This window comes from Agelaius phoeniceus, chromosome 9 (genome assembly GCF_051311805.1).
Source record: "Agelaius phoeniceus isolate bAgePho1 chromosome 9, bAgePho1.hap1, whole genome shotgun sequence".
In the NCBI taxonomy this organism is placed as follows: Eukaryota; Metazoa; Chordata; class Aves; order Passeriformes; family Icteridae; genus Agelaius; species Agelaius phoeniceus.
This window is the reverse complement of record NC_135273.1, coordinates 24598649-24621366: the sequence shown is the minus strand read 5'-3', so window position 1 is coordinate 24621366 and position 22718 is coordinate 24598649. Positions and strand designations below refer to the sequence as shown.

The following is a 22718-nucleotide window of genomic DNA, read 5'->3' as shown; positions in this document are numbered from 1 at the left end:
CTCTTGGGTTTTTCTCCAGGTTGTAAAGAAAAAGCAGCGTACAAGAATGGTGGAATTTTTCATTGATGTGGCAAGAGAATGCTTCAACATTGGAAACTTCAACTCCATGATGGCTATTATCTGTGAGTATCCTTATTAGCACAGATGGCAAAAGGCACTCCATTTCACAACCTGACTGGCAAGACTGCTCACACTTGCCCTGAATTGGCCGAGCACATCAGCAGGCACACTTCCCCAGGGACAGTGTCTGCCAGGGACAGATTCATGTGTGGGTGGGTGAGCTTCAGTTGCAGCTTGTCAGCCTGAGACACCTCCCAGAATGTGTGGTGGTGATACATAAGCCCAGTTATATTAGCCCAGTAATTTTTTCAACTCAGTTGTTTCTTTGTCTCCTCTCTCCCTGCATTCAGCCGGCATGAACCTGAGCCCTGTGGCACGGTTAAAGAAAACCTGGTCCAAGGTCAAAACAGCCAAATTTGATGTTTTAGAGGTATGTATAAAGTTTTGACTTTGTATAGAAATCCACCAAATAGTTTCATCCAAACCTCTGCTAGCTACTGTGTCAGAGAGCAGGCACCTCTGTCAGTGGCCACCAGCACATAAACGTTATGAGAGTTTCCTCCATTTCAAACTCTCTGCTTGGTTGCAATGAAAAGTAGATGCCAGCTCTCTCTAGATTATTTCTTCCTAGAGTATTTTTGCCAGTTTAACTTCGAGGCAGTCTCCACTCCAGTGAATGCTGCCCTTAAAACCAATTGGAGGACTCCACCTAGTGGGGACCTGCATGGAAACAGAACCTGATTGAAACCATCATAAGAAATAGAGGTGACAGCAAAGGAGAATTTTGGTTTTTCCCCCACCACAGAGAGTCATTTATGATTTTCTTTCGGTCTGCTTTGTTCATGGAATAGATGCAAAGCCAGTACAGAGCCCTCCTTCCAAGCAAGGTAGAAGTTACAAAAACCTGCACCCAGACCTGATCAGTATAAAGCTACCCTACCTTGAAAACCTTAAAAGGGACCAAATGAAGTTACAAAGAATAAGCTCTGATGGCTAGAGCAAAGCTTTTAATTCCTAGAAACATGTATTACTTGTCTCCCTTTCCCCCTGTATAAAACCAGCACCACATGGACCCATCCAGCAACTTCTGCAACTACCGCACGGCGCTGCAGGGCGCGGCGCAGCGCTCGCAGGGCGCCCACAGCAGCCGCGAGAAGATCGTCATCCCCGTCTTCAACCTCTTCATCAAGGACATCTACTTCCTGCACAAGATCCACACCAACCGCCTGCCCAACGGGCAGATCAACTTCAAGGTGGGCCCCTGCTGCTGCCCAGACTGCTCTGACACCCAAACCTGCTGCGCTGCAGCCTGGCCCCAGTGCATCACCTATTCCTCGGTGCCCACACCAAGTGCTGTCATACCCAGGGCAGCTGATTGGAATCAGATTCTGGGAAAGCCAGCAGTTGCTTTTCTGTGGCAGCAAGCCTTCATATCTGATCAAATTTAACAGGTCACTTCAGGCTGAGTCATCAGCCTTAGCTGATTTCACCTCATCAGTTTGGCTGCCTGTAATGGGGTTTATTATGGTCTGCAAGGGAGCTTCTACAGCTTCTGGGTTCTCTCCCCAGTTAATGAACATGCATGTACAAGTGGCCACAGTCTGTCAAAAGTACATCTGGACAAAATCTTATTGTCATCATGTGAAAGTGAGGGGAGCACACAGAAGATACAGGGCAAACCCTGAGTAATGACAGATTTCTTAAAATCCTAGGAAGGAAAGGGTATCTAAATGTTTCTGTATGTTACTGTGATTTCCCAAATTTAAAGAGTGCTTTCTGAAAAGATCAGATACGTCACATTACATTTAAACAGAAGCTTGGAAATGTAAAAAGTAAAGCAAATAAACTATTTGCTGTCCAGTTCCAGTCACAGGAATTGAGACACTCCACACAGAAAATAGACACTATTATATAGGAAGGAGAGGTTGATGATGAAAAACCTGAAGGCAAAAGATCAGATGGTGGGCTGAGATAACACTGTTCTAAACTTGAGGCTGGCAACAGATGAGGAACTAGCAGCAAGAGGGGGAAATGAGGGGAGGCATAAGAAGATAGGATAACAAGGAATCACAGAATTATGCAGAGTTGGAAGGGACCCACAGGGATCACCAAGCCCAACTCCCAGCCCTGCACAGCACCACCCCAAGAGTCACACCATGTGCCTGACAGCATTGTCCAAATACTTCTTGAATTCTGTCAGGCTGGTGCTGTGACCAATTCTGTGTAAGTCTGAGTAAGGGACAATAAGAAAAGCAGCATAAAGAATAAGAGTGGGAGGCTCTGAAATAGAAATGAACTAATATTTCACAGAAAACAAGTACTACTTTAATAATACTTTTTTAATTCCTTCATGCAGAAGTTCTGGGAAATTTCAAGACAGATTCATGATTTCCTGACATGGAAGCAGGTTGAGTGTCCTTTTGAAAAAGACAAGAAAATCCAGACCTATCTACTCACAGCACCTATTTATAGTGAAGAAGGTAAAATCCTTTGCTGAACATTATAGTGAGTCTTTCCACATGTTAAAGTACAAAATATGCAGATGAAAAATATATACATGCAAAGCCCTATTTTATTAGTAATTTTCCAAGTGTTATCACTTTCCTATTGGCTTCTGATGAGAGCAAATTTTATAACGAAGACTGACAAGTTACATCTGCTATATTGTAACCCTTAGATTTTTTCCCTCAGGTAAAGAACTCATGTATCTGATTGTTACTACTTTTTTTTTACCAGCTCTGTTCATTGCATCCTTTGAAAGTGAAGGTCCAGAAAACCACATGGAAAAAGACAGCTGGAAAACACTCAGGTATGAAGCTTCCTCAGAACATGAGTCTTTCTGCAGACACAGAGAGGCATGTAACCATCAGCTTCTTCTGTCCTATTTGCACACCCAGCTTAAAACCATAATACTGTTCTTTTTCCTTCAAAATTTAAATCTGAAAAAATTTCAGTGGGGCTTGGATTTTGATACAGCTGTTCTAGCCAGATCTGTTGAGGCTGCAAGATCACTGCTGGGGCTGTGAAAAAGAATATCCTTTATTTAGGCTATCAAATACAGTAACATAATCTGCATTTGTAGTAGTGTTCAGACATTATTTTCTCAGGGGAACAAACCTATAGAGACACTAACAAAGTGCTCTCATCACAGCTATGCTCTTACAAATCATATAAAAGGATGAAAATTTCTAGGAATATGGTAATTGTCAGCCTACCCTAAGGGATAAAGTCTCAAAGACTCCTCATCCTCCTGAGAATGGGAAGCACCACTCCCCTGTACATGATGAGATCAACTCATTAGAACCTTTCCAGCACTGAACCAAGGCAGAGAGGTTTGTGAATTGTGCCAAACATGAAGACCTGACACACCTGTAGCAGACAGGGCACGAACACATCCTGCAGGCCCTGAGCTCTGTCAGGGCACATGGGGACTGCATTGTCCCAGACAAGATCCAGTTTCCCACTGATCCCAGCATTTCCTAGGATGTCCCTGTGAGCTTTTCACTTACAGCCCCATGCAATGCACCCTGCACTAAAGCCAGCACTGCTCAGCCTGCAGTGGTTTGGGATGACAGACACACAACGTGTGTTACAAGCCTGAGCTGATCCCAGGGGCCTGGGGTAATGTTATGCAAGGTAAATTTTCATCTCATTTAATGTCAGCATCTCTACTGAAATGCACAGATTTATTCTAGTTTCTAGCAGTTGAAAATCTATCCCTTGAAGAGAGGCTGTCAGCTAGTGATGCCAGATAGATCTATTGCCAAAAATTAAAACCTTTTCATTGGGATAGAAAATAGATAAATTTATTTTTTTATTGCTTTGTCTTTTAGGACAACTCTGCTTAATAGAGCCTGAGAAATTTGGATCAGATTTGCAGACTTCAAAGCACATCTAATGGACATGTTTTTACAACCTGAATGAAAGACTTGGACTGAGCTAAGAAAGACCTCACTGGATGAGGTCTGTTTTGTACATACAGTAACTTTTATGAAATAAAATGTGGTAAATATTTCACATGTCAACCTTAAGGCACTTACTGAAGGGTTTTGGTTTTTTATTTTAAATATAAGGGCAGGGCCCTGTTCTCAGAGATGAAATGTATCATGGGAGATGGTATCTTATTCTATCCGCATCCAAATTTTTATTTTTTATTACTTCCACCAAAACAAATACAAATTAAAACACACATCCTAACTGAAGCCAGTGTTCAGGTTAAATACCCCATTGGACCAGTATCCTACAGAACACTCAGTATGTCTCCCTAGCTTTGAAATGAAGGGTCTCCTTCAAATCAGCAGAATTGTTCACAAGTGTTTGTTCCTCTCCTCCATCAGCAAATAGTGCCTTACAAGGTACTGAGCTTGTGTAGTTGTACCTTCTGACTGGGCTGGAAGTAAGGGAAATAAAAATATGGATGTCTCCAAACCAGCTACAATGTACTTTTTAAATAAAGTGGAGAATTATGGCACATGAAGTAGAGTATACCTGCCTGTAACACTGATGGTGCAGCAAACCTATTTTTGTTACGTGATGTAAAGAGATGAGAGGGGGTAACTGCTGGGTCTGTGTGTTTGTGTGTGAGTATGTGTGTGTGCACATGTGGGGATGCACACATGTCTAAGTGTTAATACTTCTGGGAACTATCCTTTACATTCTGGCTGTCAGAATAGTTTGTGTTTTCCTTTTGAAAAATCAGGGAATTTTTTTTTTTTTTGTTATGTTTGAAGAGAAGAATGCCTAACCTAGATTTTAATCTCTGCAAAACAGGCCTAATATGCTTTTCTAAAAGGAGTCTTTGGAAAACAAAAAATCAGCATGGGCCAGGGAAGAAGGGGAAGTAAACTCAGATGTCCAATTTGAAGTTAAGACTAAAGTTTCCAAAAAGCTTAAGAAGAGTTCATTGCCGTGAATTGGTCATTTAATTCCATTGGTTCCTTTGAAAAGTCCAGTCTGCACTTAGAGACAATTAAAACAGAGACACACTTGGAATGTAAGTTTTTCTAGCCTTTTGCAAGCCATGGTTAATTGTCTGGGACAGCACCCACTGAAATCTAAGGGTAAACACTCTAAGAAATTAGTCAAACCTTTGAACAGGTCAGTACCAAAATTAGAGGTGATCTGCAAACCCACTGATGCTTGCCATTTCAAATTTCTCCTTTTAGTACTGAGTTTGTACCTAATTTGACTATCTATGTACCTGAAGAGCTTCTGTTAAGAAGGGAGAAAAAAAAATATAGTCAGGACTTTTGTCAACTGATCTCTGAGTTAAGAAAGAAAAACAGGCTCAGATTAAAACCTGTTTCGTCTAATGAACAAATTATTACCCACAAATGCCTACTTTTCTTTTTCAGTAATTTTCTCTCTGAAGGCTTGAGGGCTGAATATAAGATAATAACTTGAGCCAGATTATTAGGCTGGTTTTTCTTTTTTGTTCATTAAAAAAATCCAACAAAAACAGTCCCTCTGAAGCTGGCAGTGGTCACAGCCTCCCTAACACAGCCTTGCAGAGGACCTCTGTGAGGACTTCTGAAAAATGGCCAGCCCTAGGTAGATGGTGTTTATCTTATTCTGCCTTCTGTTGAAGAAGGGGCAAGACTTGCTGGACTGAGGGTCTGGTTTATTCCAGCCCAGCAGACTCTCCTTGCCTGAGTGCCTACAGCCAATTGCAGTGCCACTGTTGGATACAGCATCTGCAAGCACTTAGCAGAAATTTGCTTTATTGGCCCTGGAGCACGGTGAAAAATTAAAATGCTTTCCCTCTTTCACTTCCCCCTTGACAAATACTTTAAATTAGAGGAGTAAGTTGATGTAGGGAAGGGAGACAAATCAACATTTTACTATTCTCATAGCATTGGCATCAAAGAGAAACAAAAGCAAGTTACACCACGAGGAAAGAAGTAGTAGAATACTAACAGTTAACAAGAACAGCCCAGGAAAGGGGAAGGGATAATTCTTATGACCTGCTGCTATTTTTCCTGTGCTGAAGTACTGGCCTTCAGCCCTGGATTCCAGTAAGAATATTTATACTGTATTATTACAGTGTTTTGCACTTTCAGAGATGTTCTAGCTAGTAACATTGTCAGACACTATACGAGGGATTGTATATCAGCTTTGTTTATGTAATTGAAGTTTAAAAGGGATGCTTAAAATTTAAGGAAAAAAAATATATATTTGAAATTCAATTTTAGAACACTTAATGTATGAAAGAGCTTTCACATGAATGTGCACTCTGCCGGTCAATCAGTCCAAGCATATACTTGAAATCCATGCAGTATCTACATTGGTTCCTTTTTATTTTCCTCCCCAAGTTTGATACATTCCTTAAATACTGTGTTTTGCTATTCTGAGCTGAAATGCTAAATATAAAGCTGTACCATAAAGCAGGATATTCTGTGTTTGACTGGATGTGCTTGCATTAATAAAAAAAGAAATTGCTTCAACCATGACTAACTTTTGCCATAGTTATTTTTCACTCGCAAATGTATCAAACCACAAGCCAGAAGCTGAATGAGGTGTGGAAGGCAATATGGTCACAGTGAACCAACTGGTCACCTTCTGACTTGAAAAGCTATGGTATGAAATACTTCAATTTCTTTCAGCAAAGGCAAGAGCAACACTAAGCCAACAATATACTGCCATTCTTATGTTCTTTCTGTAGTAGCATTTTATGGATTTGATAGGGTCTGTGCTACACAATACTTTTGTTCTCTCAATGGAAATGTTTAACAGTTCCACTGTGTAAAACCCTATTGTGTCACAAGAGCTGAATTTCATTTTTTCCCCCTGTATTTACCCTTTGAGCAGCAGAGCACAGAACGTTTGCTGGCTGCAGCAGGGTTTCCTGTGGCAAGCTTCTGTTGGCATTTCAACACCCCAGCACCTCTGCTTGCAACCACTGCCCTTTTTCATGCCCTGCTTGAAAAAGCCCCTTCAGCAGGGTGACACAGAGAACAGACAAGCACAGAGCTGAGAACAAAATCCAGCTCGGCTGCCCCAGGGCCACTCCTTTCTCAGGGATATAAGCCTTGGAAAAAGAAAACAAAATTACATCTTGGAAAGGCAGGAGCTCTGGAAGCTCCCATAAGCATTTCTGATCTGTTGGCAACTCTCTAGGGAAATGGTTTTGGTAACCAGACACCCACACCACACTTGCAGAGCTGAACAGGGCTACCACAGCTCATTAGAACAGATAATGATGTTTACCAGCATTAAAGGGATCGAGCAGATAAGAGTCTTCCTGATGGCCAGTTCACACTCATAATTAATATGAATATTGCATCCTCGAAAACTCACTTCCAATTATGTCCCATCCAGTCATTAGGATAAATTAGCTACTTACACAGGCATAAGAGTAAACAATAAAATGGCTTTCCAGGCCCTTCACTGCCATTAGAGCACAACACAGTGTGACAAGCAGCAGCTCAGTGCCAGGAAGGTATCCTTAAGTTACGTTAGCAGCAATTTGATTTATCAAGTTAATAATTCCCAAGAAACAACTTTCTTTTAGCAAATAACTCACAGGGCAAAATTCAGCTGAGCAGTTAGCTGCCAACTGATACTAGCACATCTTTTGGGGAGAAATCAGTAATTCTCCTGAGGATGTGCTGACAGATCTTCACTCTTCAGCCTTCAATGTATGTAATTTTATAAGGGCAGCCCCAGCTTCCCAGCTACCCAGAACAGCTTACAAGCAGTGTGTGGAGGCACAGTTTTGACCTTGCTCTCTGCAGCAATTGAATAGGGCTCTGTGGACAGGAAGATACTTAAATAATTTAAAAAATCAAATTGCAGAAAGAATTCATCTGCAGTTGTTAATACATGTTATCAAGGAAGTTTCCAGACCAGTAAGCATGCAAGTATTAGCAATGGCTTCTTTCATGCTTGTCCCTGGCAAGGCAAGGATAACTGGGAATGTTTTGAGGTTCCAGCATATTCCTATGGGCTCTGACAGAGGTTCCCTGACAGCACAGAGGTTTGCTGTCCTTCACTGCTTCCCAAGATGGACCTTGGGCTTTGGAAGAGAGAGAAACCACATTTGGGGATATAGTTCTGCAGTAACGTGGAGGTACAACAAAAATTATGACCATCTCTCTAACACGTTAATAATAAATAATGGAAGCATTTCTAGTGTTTCCAATGTTATAAGCAATTTTTCACATCAATGTTCTTATGGCTTCCTGATAGCACATTCAGCTCTTGCACAGAAAATGAATGCAGATAATTGCTGTAAGGTTACTTAAGGATAGTGGTTTATTTCTGTAAAGAAGTATCAGGAGCAATCAAGCTCTGTGCCAGGCAGGGAGTGCTGGGCATTCTGAGGCATACTCTGCCCTGCCTTCAGATGTGTGATGAGGAAGATATTCAAACCACCAGGAAATGCAACAGCCAATAAATGCACTGTTTCTGAGCTATTAGGATGCATACTTCACAGTACTGGTTACTCAGCCAATCATAAAAAGCACTGAAATAGAGAAGTCTTGTCACAAACACTGTTTGGCAAAAACAGTGCACAGTTACTTGAAACTATTAGTAGCACCTACCAGGAAACCAAACCTCCCCAACAAACCAAAACTAAACACACTCATACAAACAAAAAGCCAAAGCCCAGGTCTGTGGGCACACAGAGGAGTCCTGTTCACAAACGTACTTCAGCACTAGGCCTGGAGACCATTTTACAGGATTGAAAGGAAGCTGAAAGGGAACACAAACCAAAGCACCAGCTTCAAGCAGCCTCATCTCATCCAGGACAGAAAAGAAGAAACTTGAAATTTAGTGAAAATTTGCTTCTAATATGTCTAATCTCATCTAGCTACTTCAGATTAAGCAGCAATCTTAAAAGTAATGTAATTCTGTTTGGGGGCAGAAGTCAAATGAGTTCCAACAGAATCTCATTACAGAGAAAACTACTTAACATCTTTTTAATCCCTGTCACATGAGCACACTATGGCCTCTTCTGATTCTGTGGCATATTAAATTAAATATAGCATCCTGCTATCCATCAGTGTCAACACTCTAAGTTTCCTTTAAAATATTTACACAACATTGTTTATATTCAAATCAAAGAAGATACTGCTAACGACACTCCACCTCCACAAATATCTATCAAATCAAAGAACCAAGTACAACATGTCCTCAGTAACAGCAACAGAGCACTGAGGAACTCAGCAAACACAGTTGTAAGTGATGGAGTCGAGTGAAGTCTTGGATGTTTATGGCAATACCAGAATTTCATGAAACAGTGAATTATTCTTGTCTGGGCACATAATAGCTCGCTGCTGATGACTTGACCTCAGTTTGGAAAAAAAAACAAACCACTTCTAAAACACATTTCAAAATCCAAGCAAAAAATGAATAGTTTGACAGATGCAAACAAATCCATTCTGTTTTTCTATACACCTCTTACTTCACTTCATGACTTAAAAAATTCGAGTACCCAAGTATTCCAAAAAGAATTTCACAATAATCCAGCAGCCAAGAAAATCACTTTGATAAGATTTTTAAGAGCACACAAACACCCCCCCCCCACCCCCCCCAAAATCTGTTCCATGGATGCATTTACAGGCCAGAGCACCATCCCAGCTGCTCCCCAGGAAAAGCTGCGAGTCACTACCTGAGAGTAGCCAAAGCTGTCTCAGAGCTGCTCTCCAAAGCCCTCCTGAGCACCAAGCAATCTCAAAGGGTTTTATTTTTTGCTTTAACACAATCATTTTCCCCATGGATTGTAATGAAGTCAGCAAGAAGCCACTTAAGCTTGCACAAGGCTGCAGGAACTGTGCAGAGCTGAGGCTCTCACAGGGCCAAAGCCATGCTGTGCCTGCTAGCTCGTGTTTCCACAGCTCTGCTCAGCTTCACCTCCTGTCTGTCCCCTCCACATCCATCACACTGGGACAATCTCATTTTCCCCCTTTTCCTCACAGGAGAAGCTTCCCTGTTGTTTCACAGCTGTGACTTTGCTGCCTGGGCACATTTGCCACCGCCCTCAGCAGGAGCCAGGTCAGACAGCACATCTATGAAGGCTGTCCCATAGCCTCTGCCTTAAATTCCACCTCACTCCACAGATACAGCCTTGTTTAAAAACAGCACTTCTACTCAAAGTCTGAGAACTCACAGGTTCTGGCAAAGAGCACATGCTCCCACCTGAATATGCAAATGACAAAGCAATGACAAAGAAATCCCAAAACAAACACAAATAAATGAGGAATGAGTTCATGTCCTCCTTCACCTGCAAGTCAAGTACAAATGCAAAGTAGTCTACCTATGAAAGAAAACTCTAAAGCCGAAAACTCTAAAGCCCTTTGCTAAATTCTAGCCCTTTGTTAACTTGCATCAGCAAAGGGTTTTTACACCACTTACAGAGAAAGCTGAGAGGACATAGATCAAAACACTTCAGTGATATGCCACATACAAGCCCTGTAGCTACAAGGCAACCTTAAAGCTGTAAGAACTGAAAATGCTCCAGAAAAACTCACCACATAACAAACACATTTAGAGCAGCTCAAATAAACCAGTTAAATCACCACAAACTCCAAGTTCAGGGGGACTTCTTTACCTTCCCCTGGAAGAAACTAAGCTAACCAAAACAAAGCTGTATTTTAATAAAAGCTTCTGCAAATACTTAGACTTAAATATAAAAGGGATTTATTTAACATTCTACCTGAGGTCAGAAGTACTTTTGCTGCACTACACTTGCATGCAAATCCCAGCCCCAATCCCTACCCTTTAGGCCAATCTCTACAGAAGCACACAAGGTCTCCTAACAAAAAGGTGGAAGCTATTCCCTTTCTAGTGCAATCTCAAAAATAAAAAAAATAATAAAACACTCACCCAAGGCCAGGAGAGAGCCACATTTCGTGGAAAAGCAGGAGAAGAACCTTTCCCTGCCAGCTCCAGGTCCCAACTGAGGGCAGGCAGTCCTAGCCCAGGGCTAATTGGGCCCAGCTGCCTTGGTTATTGCCAGCACCTGGGCCAGGGCAGCCCCTCAGGCCTAACAAGGAAAAGCTGAGCATCGTTGGGGCATGAATGAGACACAGCTTAAGCTCATTATCCTCGTTTTCCTCCACAGCTGAGTAAAATTGCAATGATTTTTCTCCTTAAGATGTATTTGGGAGTCACAGTCAGCAAGAACACCTCAGGCAAATGAAAGCTACACTTACTTTTAGTACACAGAAATCTTTTATCATTACACTGATGCATCAGTGAGTTACTAATTTATGCTGAAACACCATTTTAAAGGTTATTTGAAGCTTTATTCCTTTCATTCATGGGTCTGACAAGGCAAAAATTTTGTTCTAGTTTATATTTTGGCATGAACTAAAAGCATTTAAATGTCTGTATTCAGATACAAGTGGTTAGGGCTCACCTACCACTTCTCCTTCCCGCCTGATGCCATTCTCTTCTTGATCACAGTTTACAAATAAGTTTTGATTTTCATAGGTGTGTGGATCTCAGAGTCCAAAGACCTTTATGGAACTAAAAAAACTCAGTATTTTCTTCTGGATTCAGGAGACCCAGAAGTATTTCCCTAAGTTTTTTCCAGTTTTCCATCTGTATCTGCTCATTCTCTAAACCAATATCTACTAGTCTAATTGAATAACATATTTTTAAACAATTTCAAAAGCACAACCCACATTCATTCCTGCAAGGGTCTAAACTAAAAGTCCACCCTGAACTAATCTCATCTTGACTTCCTTCAATGAAGAACACTTCTCTCTAGGGAAGACTACAGCTTGCAAATTCCTTGGAAAAGGTTACAATTTATGTGAAGAGCATGCAACAGAATCAAAAATTACCTCATGATTCAGTGGAGCATGTTCCTATTTAAATAAGTGTTACTATATTTGCTACTCTAGCACTAAAACACAGTGACTCCTCCAGGAAATCACTTGGACCACAGCTCAAAAAAAGTGTGTTATGTAAACAGCATCTGTCAGAACAGGAGGACAATGCCCAGCACTTGGCCATGTAACCCAAGCACTGACCCTGGGCACACAGATTGTGACTCCAAAGCCTGATATTGGTCACTCTTTGCAGCGCCACAAGCTAAATAAACCCCCCAGTGTGGGACTTATTCTTTCTCTGCAGGCAGAGCACACCTTGGGAAAGCCAAGAGCAGGTCTTGCTCCCAAGCAAGAGATTTTTGTATTTGAGGCACAAATAACTTGCTCCCTTTCTTGGATGAAGTAAGGAAACACATCCAAGGAAGAGTTACCCATGTTACTGGGAAAGGGCATTCCTGCCCTGGGTCACAGCTCACAGCAGGAACTGGGACACAAACACGTGCTTGCAGCACAGTGTGGCTGTGCCCAAAGGCAGTCAGAAGCTGAACACGCTCAGGTAACTGAAATCACTTTGTTTTTAATAAAGGCATATCCCACCATTGCTGTTCTGGTTCCATTACAGAGGAAAGGCAATGGTGTGCATTCAAACATGGGGTGCACAGAGCTGCTGTGTGCCACAGCAACACCTACACAGGTGGGTATTGCAGGGAGCTGAACTCAGATAAGGCAAACCCCAGGCCTGCAAGGGCTCCTGTAAGATCAGAAATCCTCAACTCATGAGCCATTTGGAACACTTGGGTATGTTGTCCAACACACATATTAAATATTTCCAAGTGTTCTGACTTCCTTTTAACTCCAATGCATTTGCTTCCACCTTTTGGGATAACGAGTGGAAAAAAGTTTCCCAAGTGGTTCCTGGTTCATCTCCAGACCTTCCCCATCACCACCACACTTTGGTTTCCATCACCCAGATGGGGGCAGCTGACACTGATCTCCCTTGCTGTTGCTGATAAGCACAACCACGCAGTGGAAAACAGCAGAACCTGAGACACCTGGGTGATTATCAGCACTCTGCCACGTTTCCAAAACATGAGAACTGGGACAAGTGCATCCTCCTGAGGCAGCGCCTGAGTGCTGAGAGCTGAGGTGCAGCAATGCTGGGCCTGTGCCCAGCTCTGTGTCCACTCCAGGGCGTGCCAAGCAGTGCTGGTGTCAGGGAGAGGCGTTTTTGGATGCTCATTCTTGTGCAGCCAGGACAGCAGCAGCTGGCCTGAAGTTTTAAAGGCTGGAGACTCAGGAGAGTGCCCCACTTGTGTCTACATCCCAAGACATGATACCAATGTGTTTCATCTTGTCCTCACCAGTACCCTACAATTTTTGTTAACAACAACCAAGATATCCAAGTAAGATAAATCTGGTGTAAATTTAAGTTGTCCAAGGAACCAACTCTGGTATCTGGTCTGGGTAGAACCTGAGATGTAAAATTGAACTGGTTGAACTTCTCACTGCAAATATTATTTGAATCCAGTGTGTTATGCTCTGTACAATATTATTGTACAAACATATTTCAAAGAAACAGCTTAAAACAATTTCTAAAATGCAGAAATTCCATTTATTATATTGAGAATATCAATTGCAAGAAGTCCTGCAATGCATTCTCTTCACTCCAAGTACAATACAGTACACTGTTCTCCACAATAAGTTACATAAAGGCGAATTTTATATACATATAAAAAAGGATCAGTGCCCAGAACTATTTGCACAGCATATCTGCTATTCAGAAATCAACCATTTAAATCTTTAGTTGCCTTCAGAATTCTTGAGCAAAATAAATCCATAAACAGATCTTAATTACCTGGTTTGAGAAAGGTTTTCAACTAACATGTAAATTCAGCAGAAACCATGCAAATGGTTTAACCACTGAATTAGCATTCTGTGCATTCATTCTATAAACAAATTTATTAAAAAATGAGGCATGCCATATGGTATCATATAAGACAACATGGAGTAAAATGACTTGCCTGCATTTGAACTGTTTATGCATCCCAAAACACCCAAAAGGTAAGTACCAAAGTAGTAGTGCCACTGTACAAGGCACTAATGAGACCACAGCATAATTCTGCTTAAACATGCTCAAAAAAACTCAATAAACAAAAGAAAAACCAGAAGAAAAACCAAAAAAAAAACTGACCCAGAGGAAAAAGAACCAAAACCCTAAAACATCCGCAAACTGAAAATGTGTAAGGCTGCTAGGATGATCAGTGTAATGAAGAGCATGGTATAAAAAAAGACTGTAATAGCACTTGCTTTTTCAGCCACTGAAACAACTACGAGTATATGACACCTTACAAAAACATGTCAGGAAAATGCCCAAAAGAGTAAGAATGCACAAGGAAAATATTGACATAATAGTAAACAGGCCCCTAATAAATTAATATGGTAATGAAAAGGTGGTTCCTCAACTTAAAGGATGAGATACATAGGTAGGGCCTTGGAATAAGAAGGAGTGAAGGCCAAAAATATTTAAGCAAACAAGTTTAATAGCACAGCTCAGTTTATAGAAGGGATATGGCATCTACTGTGGGAAAAGAGCAGGCACAGAAACACCAAGCTGGAATGTTCCCAACTTCCATCACTGAAATAAGAAGGTGGCGTTTCCTTCACAGTGTGAACTTCCATTATATGCTCTAAAATTCCACTTAAAAGGATCTTCATTCCCACCCCCCAAATTATTCTCTCTTCAACCATGTCAATGTCTGTTAATACAGCAAATGAGGCACAAGCCCTTGCTGTGGAATCAGCACCCTGCACAGCTGCTGTACTGGTCAGCATGTCCATGTACCTTTCATGGTGAGATTATTTTCCCACACCTTTCTCTTGTTTCTACAATGGAGTCTAAGTATAGGATCCTTCTAAAGTCACAGTGCAGTGAGCCATACAGACTGAAAATACTCAAGACACGAAAGATTTTTTCATTTAATTCTCAAAAGAATGCAAACATAAGAACAGAAATGTACCACATGGAAAAGTGTTGAATTGTACATTCCAGAGATTTTTCCAGTCGACACTGAAGACACTTTCCTTGAACTACATGGGCCGGCAATTTAACTGAGGTGCTTGAACTCACACCTCAGAGATGTGGGTATCAGTCAAAGGATTACTGGGAAAACAAACACGAGAACCAAAAACGCTCTAAACTCTTCTTCACTGAAAAAGAGAGGCACTGTGTTTGTAAGCTGCATTAAGGCTGTAGAAGGGTGCTGGTTGAGAGTGAGGCGCAGTGCCCGGGCTCAGTCCCTCAGCCCGCGGCCTCGCTGTTAGTCCTGTAGGCCTGCTTGCGGAGGTGCGCCTCGATCTCCTCGCGGAACACCAGCATGCCCAGGTGCGAGTGCGACGCCTCGTTCATGGCCTTGGACTGGATGCACATGCGGTACTGCTCGGGGGTCAGCTCGTCCGCACAGTGCTTCTCGTGCCACAGGTGGAACAGCCCGGGCACCGGCGTCCTGACCACCATCAGCTCCCCGTGCAGGTACTTCCTGTACAGGTGAACGTCCTCGCCGCCCCAGCCTTTCACTTCCAAGTCAAAGCCCCCTACAGAAACAGCGTCAGAAATCGTTACCTGGGCACACAGGCAAGGAGAGCAACACTTCATGCCTAACGCGTTACCAGATCTGGCATGACGTCCCAGAAATTCTGCAGCAATTAACTAAGCTTCCCATGCCATGGCATGCCAATCTGAGGGACAGGAGCTTCAAGGACAGCACATCCTTTGTGGTGGGAACTGCCCAGGACACAGATCTGCTGACTTCAGAAAGTCTCTTAGAGCAGTGTCTCCAAATTGCATTATGCATGACATCCCATGTGACAGCTGCAGAAAACTGTAGGCAAACCTGACTTGCTATGCTTTTGAATTATTTTTAGGAAGCATAATGGATTTTAGCAGCTGGAAAAGGAAGCAGCCATGCACCGTATGAGAAATCCTCTCAAACAATGCCAGCAATTACTCCACAGGTCACAATTCAAAAGGCTGGATTAAGGAAAGGAACATGGTTCACCATTTTAAGTTCTCTTGTTTTTCCAGGATCACAGTGAAGAGCAACCCAGGCTCTTGTACTATTTCAAAACTCCAGAATTATCAAGTCTTCATTTAGCACTAGCATACAGATGGCAATATGACTGCTCTTAGCAATCAGCCTGCTTTCAAGCCACCAGACAGCATGCAGGGCTGTGTCATTACATCTTCTGGCAGATTTACATCTTCTGGCAGACCATGCTCAGCACTATCTTCCACATTTAAGCACATCAAGCTGTTCTCAGTTTTAAGAACATGCCACAAGGGGGGGCAAAGCACATTGCTAAAGATTCCAACAACTGTATTCAACTTCTCTAGGTTATTTAAAAAGAAAGGATTTGAATGCTTGTCTATGTGAGTGGCTTATTTGAGTGACATGTTTCTTAAACTTGATTCATTTGCTTCAGACAGACACAAAGTACCAAAAAGAACCCCAACAGTATTCAAAAAAATTCTAGAATGAAATGTTTCTACTAAAACTCAACAGATGGGACATCAAAATCCAGAAAAGCTAATTAATCTCATTGGTCAAACTTGTCAAGCAAGTCTGACTGCTGGGCTTGGGGAAATAATACAAGAAATAAATGTATTACTTTCCTGTCATTAGGTAAGACCAGAGAATCACTTTTTAAACACACAACTTTTTTTCTTTAGTCTCATCTTACCAACAGTCAGAAAGTCTGTCCGATATTGACAAGTCATCCCAAAGCCAAAATCCCTCCAGAAACCAGAATCCTTCTTGTGTACCTGCAATTTTAAACCAGTACAATTTTGAAAAGTACAATACAACCAAGGAGGTACACTGCACTTGGTTTTGCAGAAAGCTAAGCTCTTCCTATCATTTGTTCAGGACAGGATAGAGCATGATAACATTTCTGGTATTTCTGTGTCATGCACTCATGTGGGGCTTCCCAGTGACCTGCTGCTCACTTCACCCTCTGCCTTCCAATTCCACTCAACCTCAATGCAGTTTCCACAGCAGTTTCTGCCTGCCCTGCACCACTATTTTCTATGTATCTGCCCAGACCAAGCAGTAAATTAAGCCCATGGCTAAATCATCTGTTCCCAACAATCCATTTCCTACCCATTTTCTAAGGCCACATTTGTCTCTTGATCTGATATGACGTGAAAAGTAAGCTTTGTGGTTGAAGTCCACAACCACAATAGTGTTAAGTTTAAAAGAGTGAACAGAAGAGCTGTCAGGCAGGGGTTCACTCCTCTCTCAGCTGTGATTATCCAAGACTACATGTAAAACCTTGCCTCTGGCTTTCAGCAGGATCCTTGCAAACAATGTAGGGAACAGCTCTCTATTATGTTTTTCTTTTAATACAACTCTTCTTCATACTACTCTCTTCTTTTCCTCTTCTAAACCTGTCCATCTCAGAAGCTTCAGCTGCAAAACCCAATTTCATCCATGCAGTCTCTCCAAAGAGTCAGACTGGACAGACACACTGTTCAGAGGTTTTTGCCTTTCACCAATGCTTTGTTTGCTGGAACATAAGATGAAAGCTGCTGCCGTGCAATGCCACCATCCTCCTAAAATACTGGCTTGTCAAGCCACAATAAGCAGCAGATCAGAACCACCAACTCCATTTGGTTAATTGCAATTACTTCTTTTAAACTAGGTGGAAGGTTTTTTCCAAGTGCTTTGTCCATAAAGGAGAGAACTGTTTAGATATGCAGTGTCAAAGGTCATAAGATATCCCAAACAGACTATTAAGTTAGACTTAATTTTGTTTAAATACAAAGCACACCTAATTCTACCCAGAATAAAGCAAGCTGCTTACCAATTGCTGCTCCACAGGAGGTGGTATATCTTGATTGGCATAGACAATAGCAGGATTGTAAAGGCTGAATACCACAGGATAGAAAACTTTTTTCCCTGGAAGTCAAAAGATAATTGTTACTCACTGTGGGCATACTTTCTGAAGGCAAAAAGAAACCAGAAACACTCTTTTTATGTAAGAGATTACCTATCAGGCCTCTAGTGGAAATAAATAAAAACAAGTTCTAGCTGTTAAGATTGCCCACCTAGGAAGCCTGTAACATCCAGTGGGCAGAGCCCTTAGGATTAAAAAAAATACATATGTATGCTTATTATACATATTACACTGGATTAACTTTTATATATAGTTATACATGCTTATATAAAATATTACATATCTCAGTATCATTCCAGGTGACTGAAAAATTCCTGCAATAATGATATGCAGTAAAACTAAAAATAATCAAATCCAAGTAACACCTTGCATTGTTGAATTTTATGAATTTATCTCTGTCCACAAACATGTAAAAGCAGGTACTCCCAGGATATCCTGCAAGGCCATCAAGCATCATGAGAATCCTCAGTATGCTGAAAACACCAGTTCTGTGTCTCTTACAGAAGCCAGGTAAATATTTTTGCACAAATGTCTTGCATCACCAATGCTGCAAAAGTCCACAAGAATATTCACTATCCTGACTTGGGCATGAACTCTGAAGGAGGGAGCAGCATTTTCAGATCTCATTTGAAACATAGGTGACAACCTGCCAGTACGAATTTCAAGCAGTCTCTTGAACTCTCTTTCTTGTTAAAGCTCACAAAATACTCCTCTCCAAAATTTTTCCCATTATTTATACAACTTGTTTCATGAAGAACAGGAAAGAAAAATGAAGAAGAATGAAAGAAAAATCAAGAAACAGAACCCAAATAGCTGGCTTCTGAAAAATTTTCTTGCCTGCTTGTTAGGTGAAGAAAAAACATCTATTGATTCCAAATTGACATTTGGAGAAAATGGTTTCTGACTGCAACAAATTTGAAACAAAAGTAAGCATTAAAAAAAGAACCCAAACAGTTTGACAGAAGGAGATCTTCAGTAGCATGCTTGTTAACTCAAGCAAGCTTTACCCTTCTTGGCAGAAGCTTGTAGAACAAGCAGGCATCATACAAACTTAGAAAAACAATCAATATTTCAGAGCTTGGGATGGAACAGTGGAACATGAGCTCAGTCTCCATAAGGAGCACACTGTAGCTCAAACCATTCCTTTGTGACACATCTTGGACATACACGTGTGAGAAGAGATAAACCGAACTTTAGTTAGAGATTTCAGCATAACAAAAATCATCTTCCACTCCAGAGTGTTACTCTGAGTTTTGTTATACAGATTTACATGCAGTCTAATTGTAAAAGCAATTAAGTTGAGCAGGTTTCTTTCAGACAACTAAATCTGAAGAAAACATGAAAATTGTACGTTGTACAAGAAAGACATGTTCTTAAAACAAGCGACACTAAGGCAGAAGTTATTTCTCAGTCTAAATATTATTGCCTTTTGGGCAGAGTGTGATTCATTTTCCAGGGTGTGTGGTACTGAATAAGCCCCACGATTCCAGTTGAGTTTTCCTTGTTTTCTATATGCTCAGCACAGGTCAGCTGAAGTCAAGCAGGGTGACAAGGCTCCCTTCCAGCACCAATAGGGGAACGTACCGGGCTCAGCGTTTAAGCGGCAGCTGTTGAGGAATTCGGCTGTGAAATAAACATCAACATCACAGAAGAACATCAGGACCTCGCCCTTTTCCCAGGCTCTGGCACCCATGTCAAGCCCTCGGCCTCGGTTGAATTCCTCATTCAGAGAGACAAGCGTGTAATTGTGGAAGTCAGTTTCTCTACAAGAAAAACAGAGCCAAACCCAAAATAAATCTGTGGGGAGGGGCAGACCATTGATAGGTTTTTTAGCGTTTTACAGGAATTTCATTCCAGAAATTTAAAAAGAAAAACAGTTATATGAACAGAATGAGAAAAAAAAATATGTTACACTTAGTTGTCTATTTTAATTTTAAGCCTTGTAAAATGATAGAAATCAGTCTTTGTAACTTCACTTCGTGTTTCATCACTCAGACAGATTACAAGGCCTTTTGTTAACTGACACGAATTGAAACACTCTATGAATTACAATGGCATCTAAAATTTGTCCCCACAAACCAAGAAGTCCTGACCAACAGAAATATCTGTCTTCACTAGCTCAGAGAACAGGGCAAACAGGAAGCTGGCATGACCAGACTCATGGGGCAAAGGCCATCTGTGTGCCAGTGCCACCACAACCCAGGCACTTTGCTTCTCCTCGCTAGCACTAGCACACGTGCCTGTACTCACAGCACAAGAGGGAAGGAGCAGCCAAAGGAGACTGGAAACACACTCAGAGAACATCTTCAAGCAAAGTTAAGTGTCTACTTCAGAGACACTTCAGAGGACAATGCTTGAAGAGAACAGAGTGAAGATATTCAAGAGTAGCACCACTAAAAAGACAATGAATCTGGTAAATGGCCAGTGAGCCTGCAGCACTGACTCAGCGCTCTGAGGGACATCTCACAGGGAGCAGGGCAGGCAGCAGAGGCCTCAAAAATGCAGGGGTACAGCACACAGCAGGTGCTAGGGAGACCGCAGCAGAATTTGCAGAAATTCTCTCCTCCCTTCCTATGAGATGCCCATACATGTCAGGCCAGCTCTCCATCCCACGCTCCAAGCTGGTGACAAAGCAGCCTGTGCCCAGTCTGTGTCATGGGCAGGAGCCTGGCCAGCATCCTGAGACAGGGATCACACCAGAGCTCAAGGAGAACTGGCTCCCAGCTCAGGGATGAGTGCAAGAGCTCAGGTGGTGAAGGAGCCCTTGGCTATAGGGTGAAGGATGCTGACACCTGTCCCATGTCTCTGGAACAAAAACCATAAAAGACACGTTTGTGAATTTTACTGATGTAATGCTGGGACAGCCATGATGAACTGTGCCTAAAGTTATTTTACAGCTGAGAGTAAGTACAGGCCTACCTTGACTACTACATTTCTCTTCCTTATAATTAAATAAAATTGTTTCTCCAGTGAGGTATTAAAATGTACACCCCAGTTCCAAAGAACTTAAAACTCTAATCAATCTGTTAGCATGACTGAATATCCACTGCAAAACTCACCCCTTTTGTTTTTTGGACTGTCAGACAGAAACCTCAAAATTCTTTTCTGGCTATAACTTGATTTTTAGTAGTCTTCAGGAAACTTTTGCAACCTGAGCTGTAAAATGGCAACCATAAATAGCATACAGTAAATAAATAATGAATTTCCTAGTAACCTGTAATGGAGTATAAACTTTATTTGGTTTATTTCTTCATTCTTTTTTAAAAGCTGTTTAAAATGCCACTTTTACTGACTGATGTTGGATTGTCATACTTACCTAGCCACAGATTCTAGGATGCTTTTCACTTCTGACAGACCATCTTGTCCAAAGTACACCACTGTGAGGTGAACACGCTTATCCTGATGAATGCACACATCCCTATAAGCACAAAGATAAGCTGATATTAGTAAATACTTGAAACACAACAAAAAACTTGAGGTACTTAAAAGCTACAGCATTAAAAAGAATTAGCAGATTCAAGTATTCTGGCCATCATCAAATGGCTTCAAAGAAAACAAGAAGAGATGCTTTCCCCTCTCCTTTCCCCACCTTGCCCATTTACATCAGAAGGTTCCAATACTGTGTGTCACATTCCAATACCTTATTTTATAAACAGGCACTCCTCAACTGATGCAAATACACAAATTATGTTCAAGATCATCTGTGTCCAGGTTCACAATGACCCTGACTTTTGGTCATTTTGCTGCAATTAGAGAATCTCTTAAGCCCTTTTAGAAGGAATGTTTTCTCCATACAGTAGGTTCAATTACAAACATCCCAAGGCAGTTGCACACAATGTTGGAATCATTGGCACTGTTGCAACTCAACCAGAACAGGAATTCACTTTGAAAACAAAACAAAATACTGAAAATCAGGAACACAGCTCGCTATATAATCTCATGCACCTACCTAAAGTTTTGCATAAATTGTGCAAATGCCTCAGTTCTTCCAGCAAGAGGAACAATAACGTTAATGATCGATCTAGAAATATCGACTGTTTCACTCTTCACTTTCATGAGGGGTCCAAAGGGTCGGAACAAGGTGACATGCCTGTACTCCATGCCATCCATCTTCTTATAAAACAGCTCATACTGTGTCCCCTTATCTCTCTCTGTACGATAGTAACCTGAAGAATAAGTCACACAAGTAATTTGTAAAGTCAAAGATCCCAGCAGTTTTATTTCAGACACACTGGTTCTCTTCACAACTAAAGAAGTGAGGGCAAAGCTTCAGAGTTTCTCCTAAAACTATATCAAATTTCCACAAAGGGTTATCCATCACAGTCACCCTTCTACCATTTTAGGTCAGACCTGAGAAACAATCCCAAATTAACTCCAGCTACCCCTGCTTCTTAGAGACAGGTTTCATGGTCCTATGATAATTCCTCTATTGGAGTTGGGTCTTCCCAACAAAAAGGGAATTCAGCTATTTACTAAGGAAAAGGATGGCTGAAAACTAATATTGCCTGTTCTTAAGCCCTTCAGTAAGCATCTAGCTCTGAGCTAGCCCACAGTAAAATCTGAGATCATCTGGCCAGTAATCACCAAAAGAAAAGCAAAATCTGTTCTGTGGGCAGAACAAATGACAGTAACTTGCTTGACAAAGTCTGCAAAATCTGACATGTGGCATTTAAACCCAACAACTGTGTGATAATGCTGGAATGCTTTTAAATTGTTTTCACTGCTGACCAGTAATTAATGTTTTCTATCTGATAAAAAAGTGGTACTTTACTAACCCATAGTCTTCTAAGGACATAGGCAGAAGTTTTTCTATGTGGCTGTCACACTTTAGGACAGAAGTGCTGGTCCCTCCAGAAACAGGACTATCTGTTGAGAGATATTTTACTCCAAATGGGTAGAAAAAAAATCTGTCCCTTTCAGAATACG

The 22718-nt window shown here is 41.4% G+C and overlaps 2 protein-coding genes across 4 annotated transcripts in view; one reads left to right on the top strand and one right to left on the bottom strand.

Annotated features, from left to right (window-relative positions):
• The window catches only part of RASGEF1A (RasGEF domain family member 1A), a 144864-nt gene extending 138355 nt beyond the window's left edge, over positions 1–6509 (top strand). For all 3 annotated transcript variants that reach the window (XM_054637126.2, XM_054637123.2, XM_054637125.2), the window contains 6 exons: positions 20–122; positions 411–490; positions 1122–1313; positions 2417–2540; positions 2797–2869; positions 3894–6509. In XM_054637126.2, coding sequence (XP_054493101.1) covers positions 20–122; positions 411–490; positions 1122–1313; positions 2417–2540; positions 2797–2869; positions 3894–3918 — 597 coding nt within the window. In that variant the 3' untranslated portion in view covers positions 3919–6509. The remainder of the gene's footprint in view (positions 1–19; positions 123–410; positions 491–1121; positions 1314–2416; positions 2541–2796; positions 2870–3893) is intronic.
• Positions 6510–13429: 6920 nt separating this feature from the next.
• CSGALNACT2 (chondroitin sulfate N-acetylgalactosaminyltransferase 2) overlaps positions 13430–22718 on the bottom strand; it is a 32680-nt gene continuing 23391 nt past the window's right edge. The window contains exons 3-8 of the mRNA XM_054637545.2: positions 21742–21958; positions 21109–21210; positions 19377–19555; positions 17700–17794; positions 16578–16659; positions 13430–15431 (exon numbers count right to left, since the gene is read on the bottom strand). Coding sequence (XP_054493520.2) covers positions 15139–15431; positions 16578–16659; positions 17700–17794; positions 19377–19555; positions 21109–21210; positions 21742–21958 — 968 coding nt within the window. The 3' untranslated portion in view covers positions 13430–15138. The remainder of the gene's footprint in view (positions 15432–16577; positions 16660–17699; positions 17795–19376; positions 19556–21108; positions 21211–21741; positions 21959–22718) is intronic.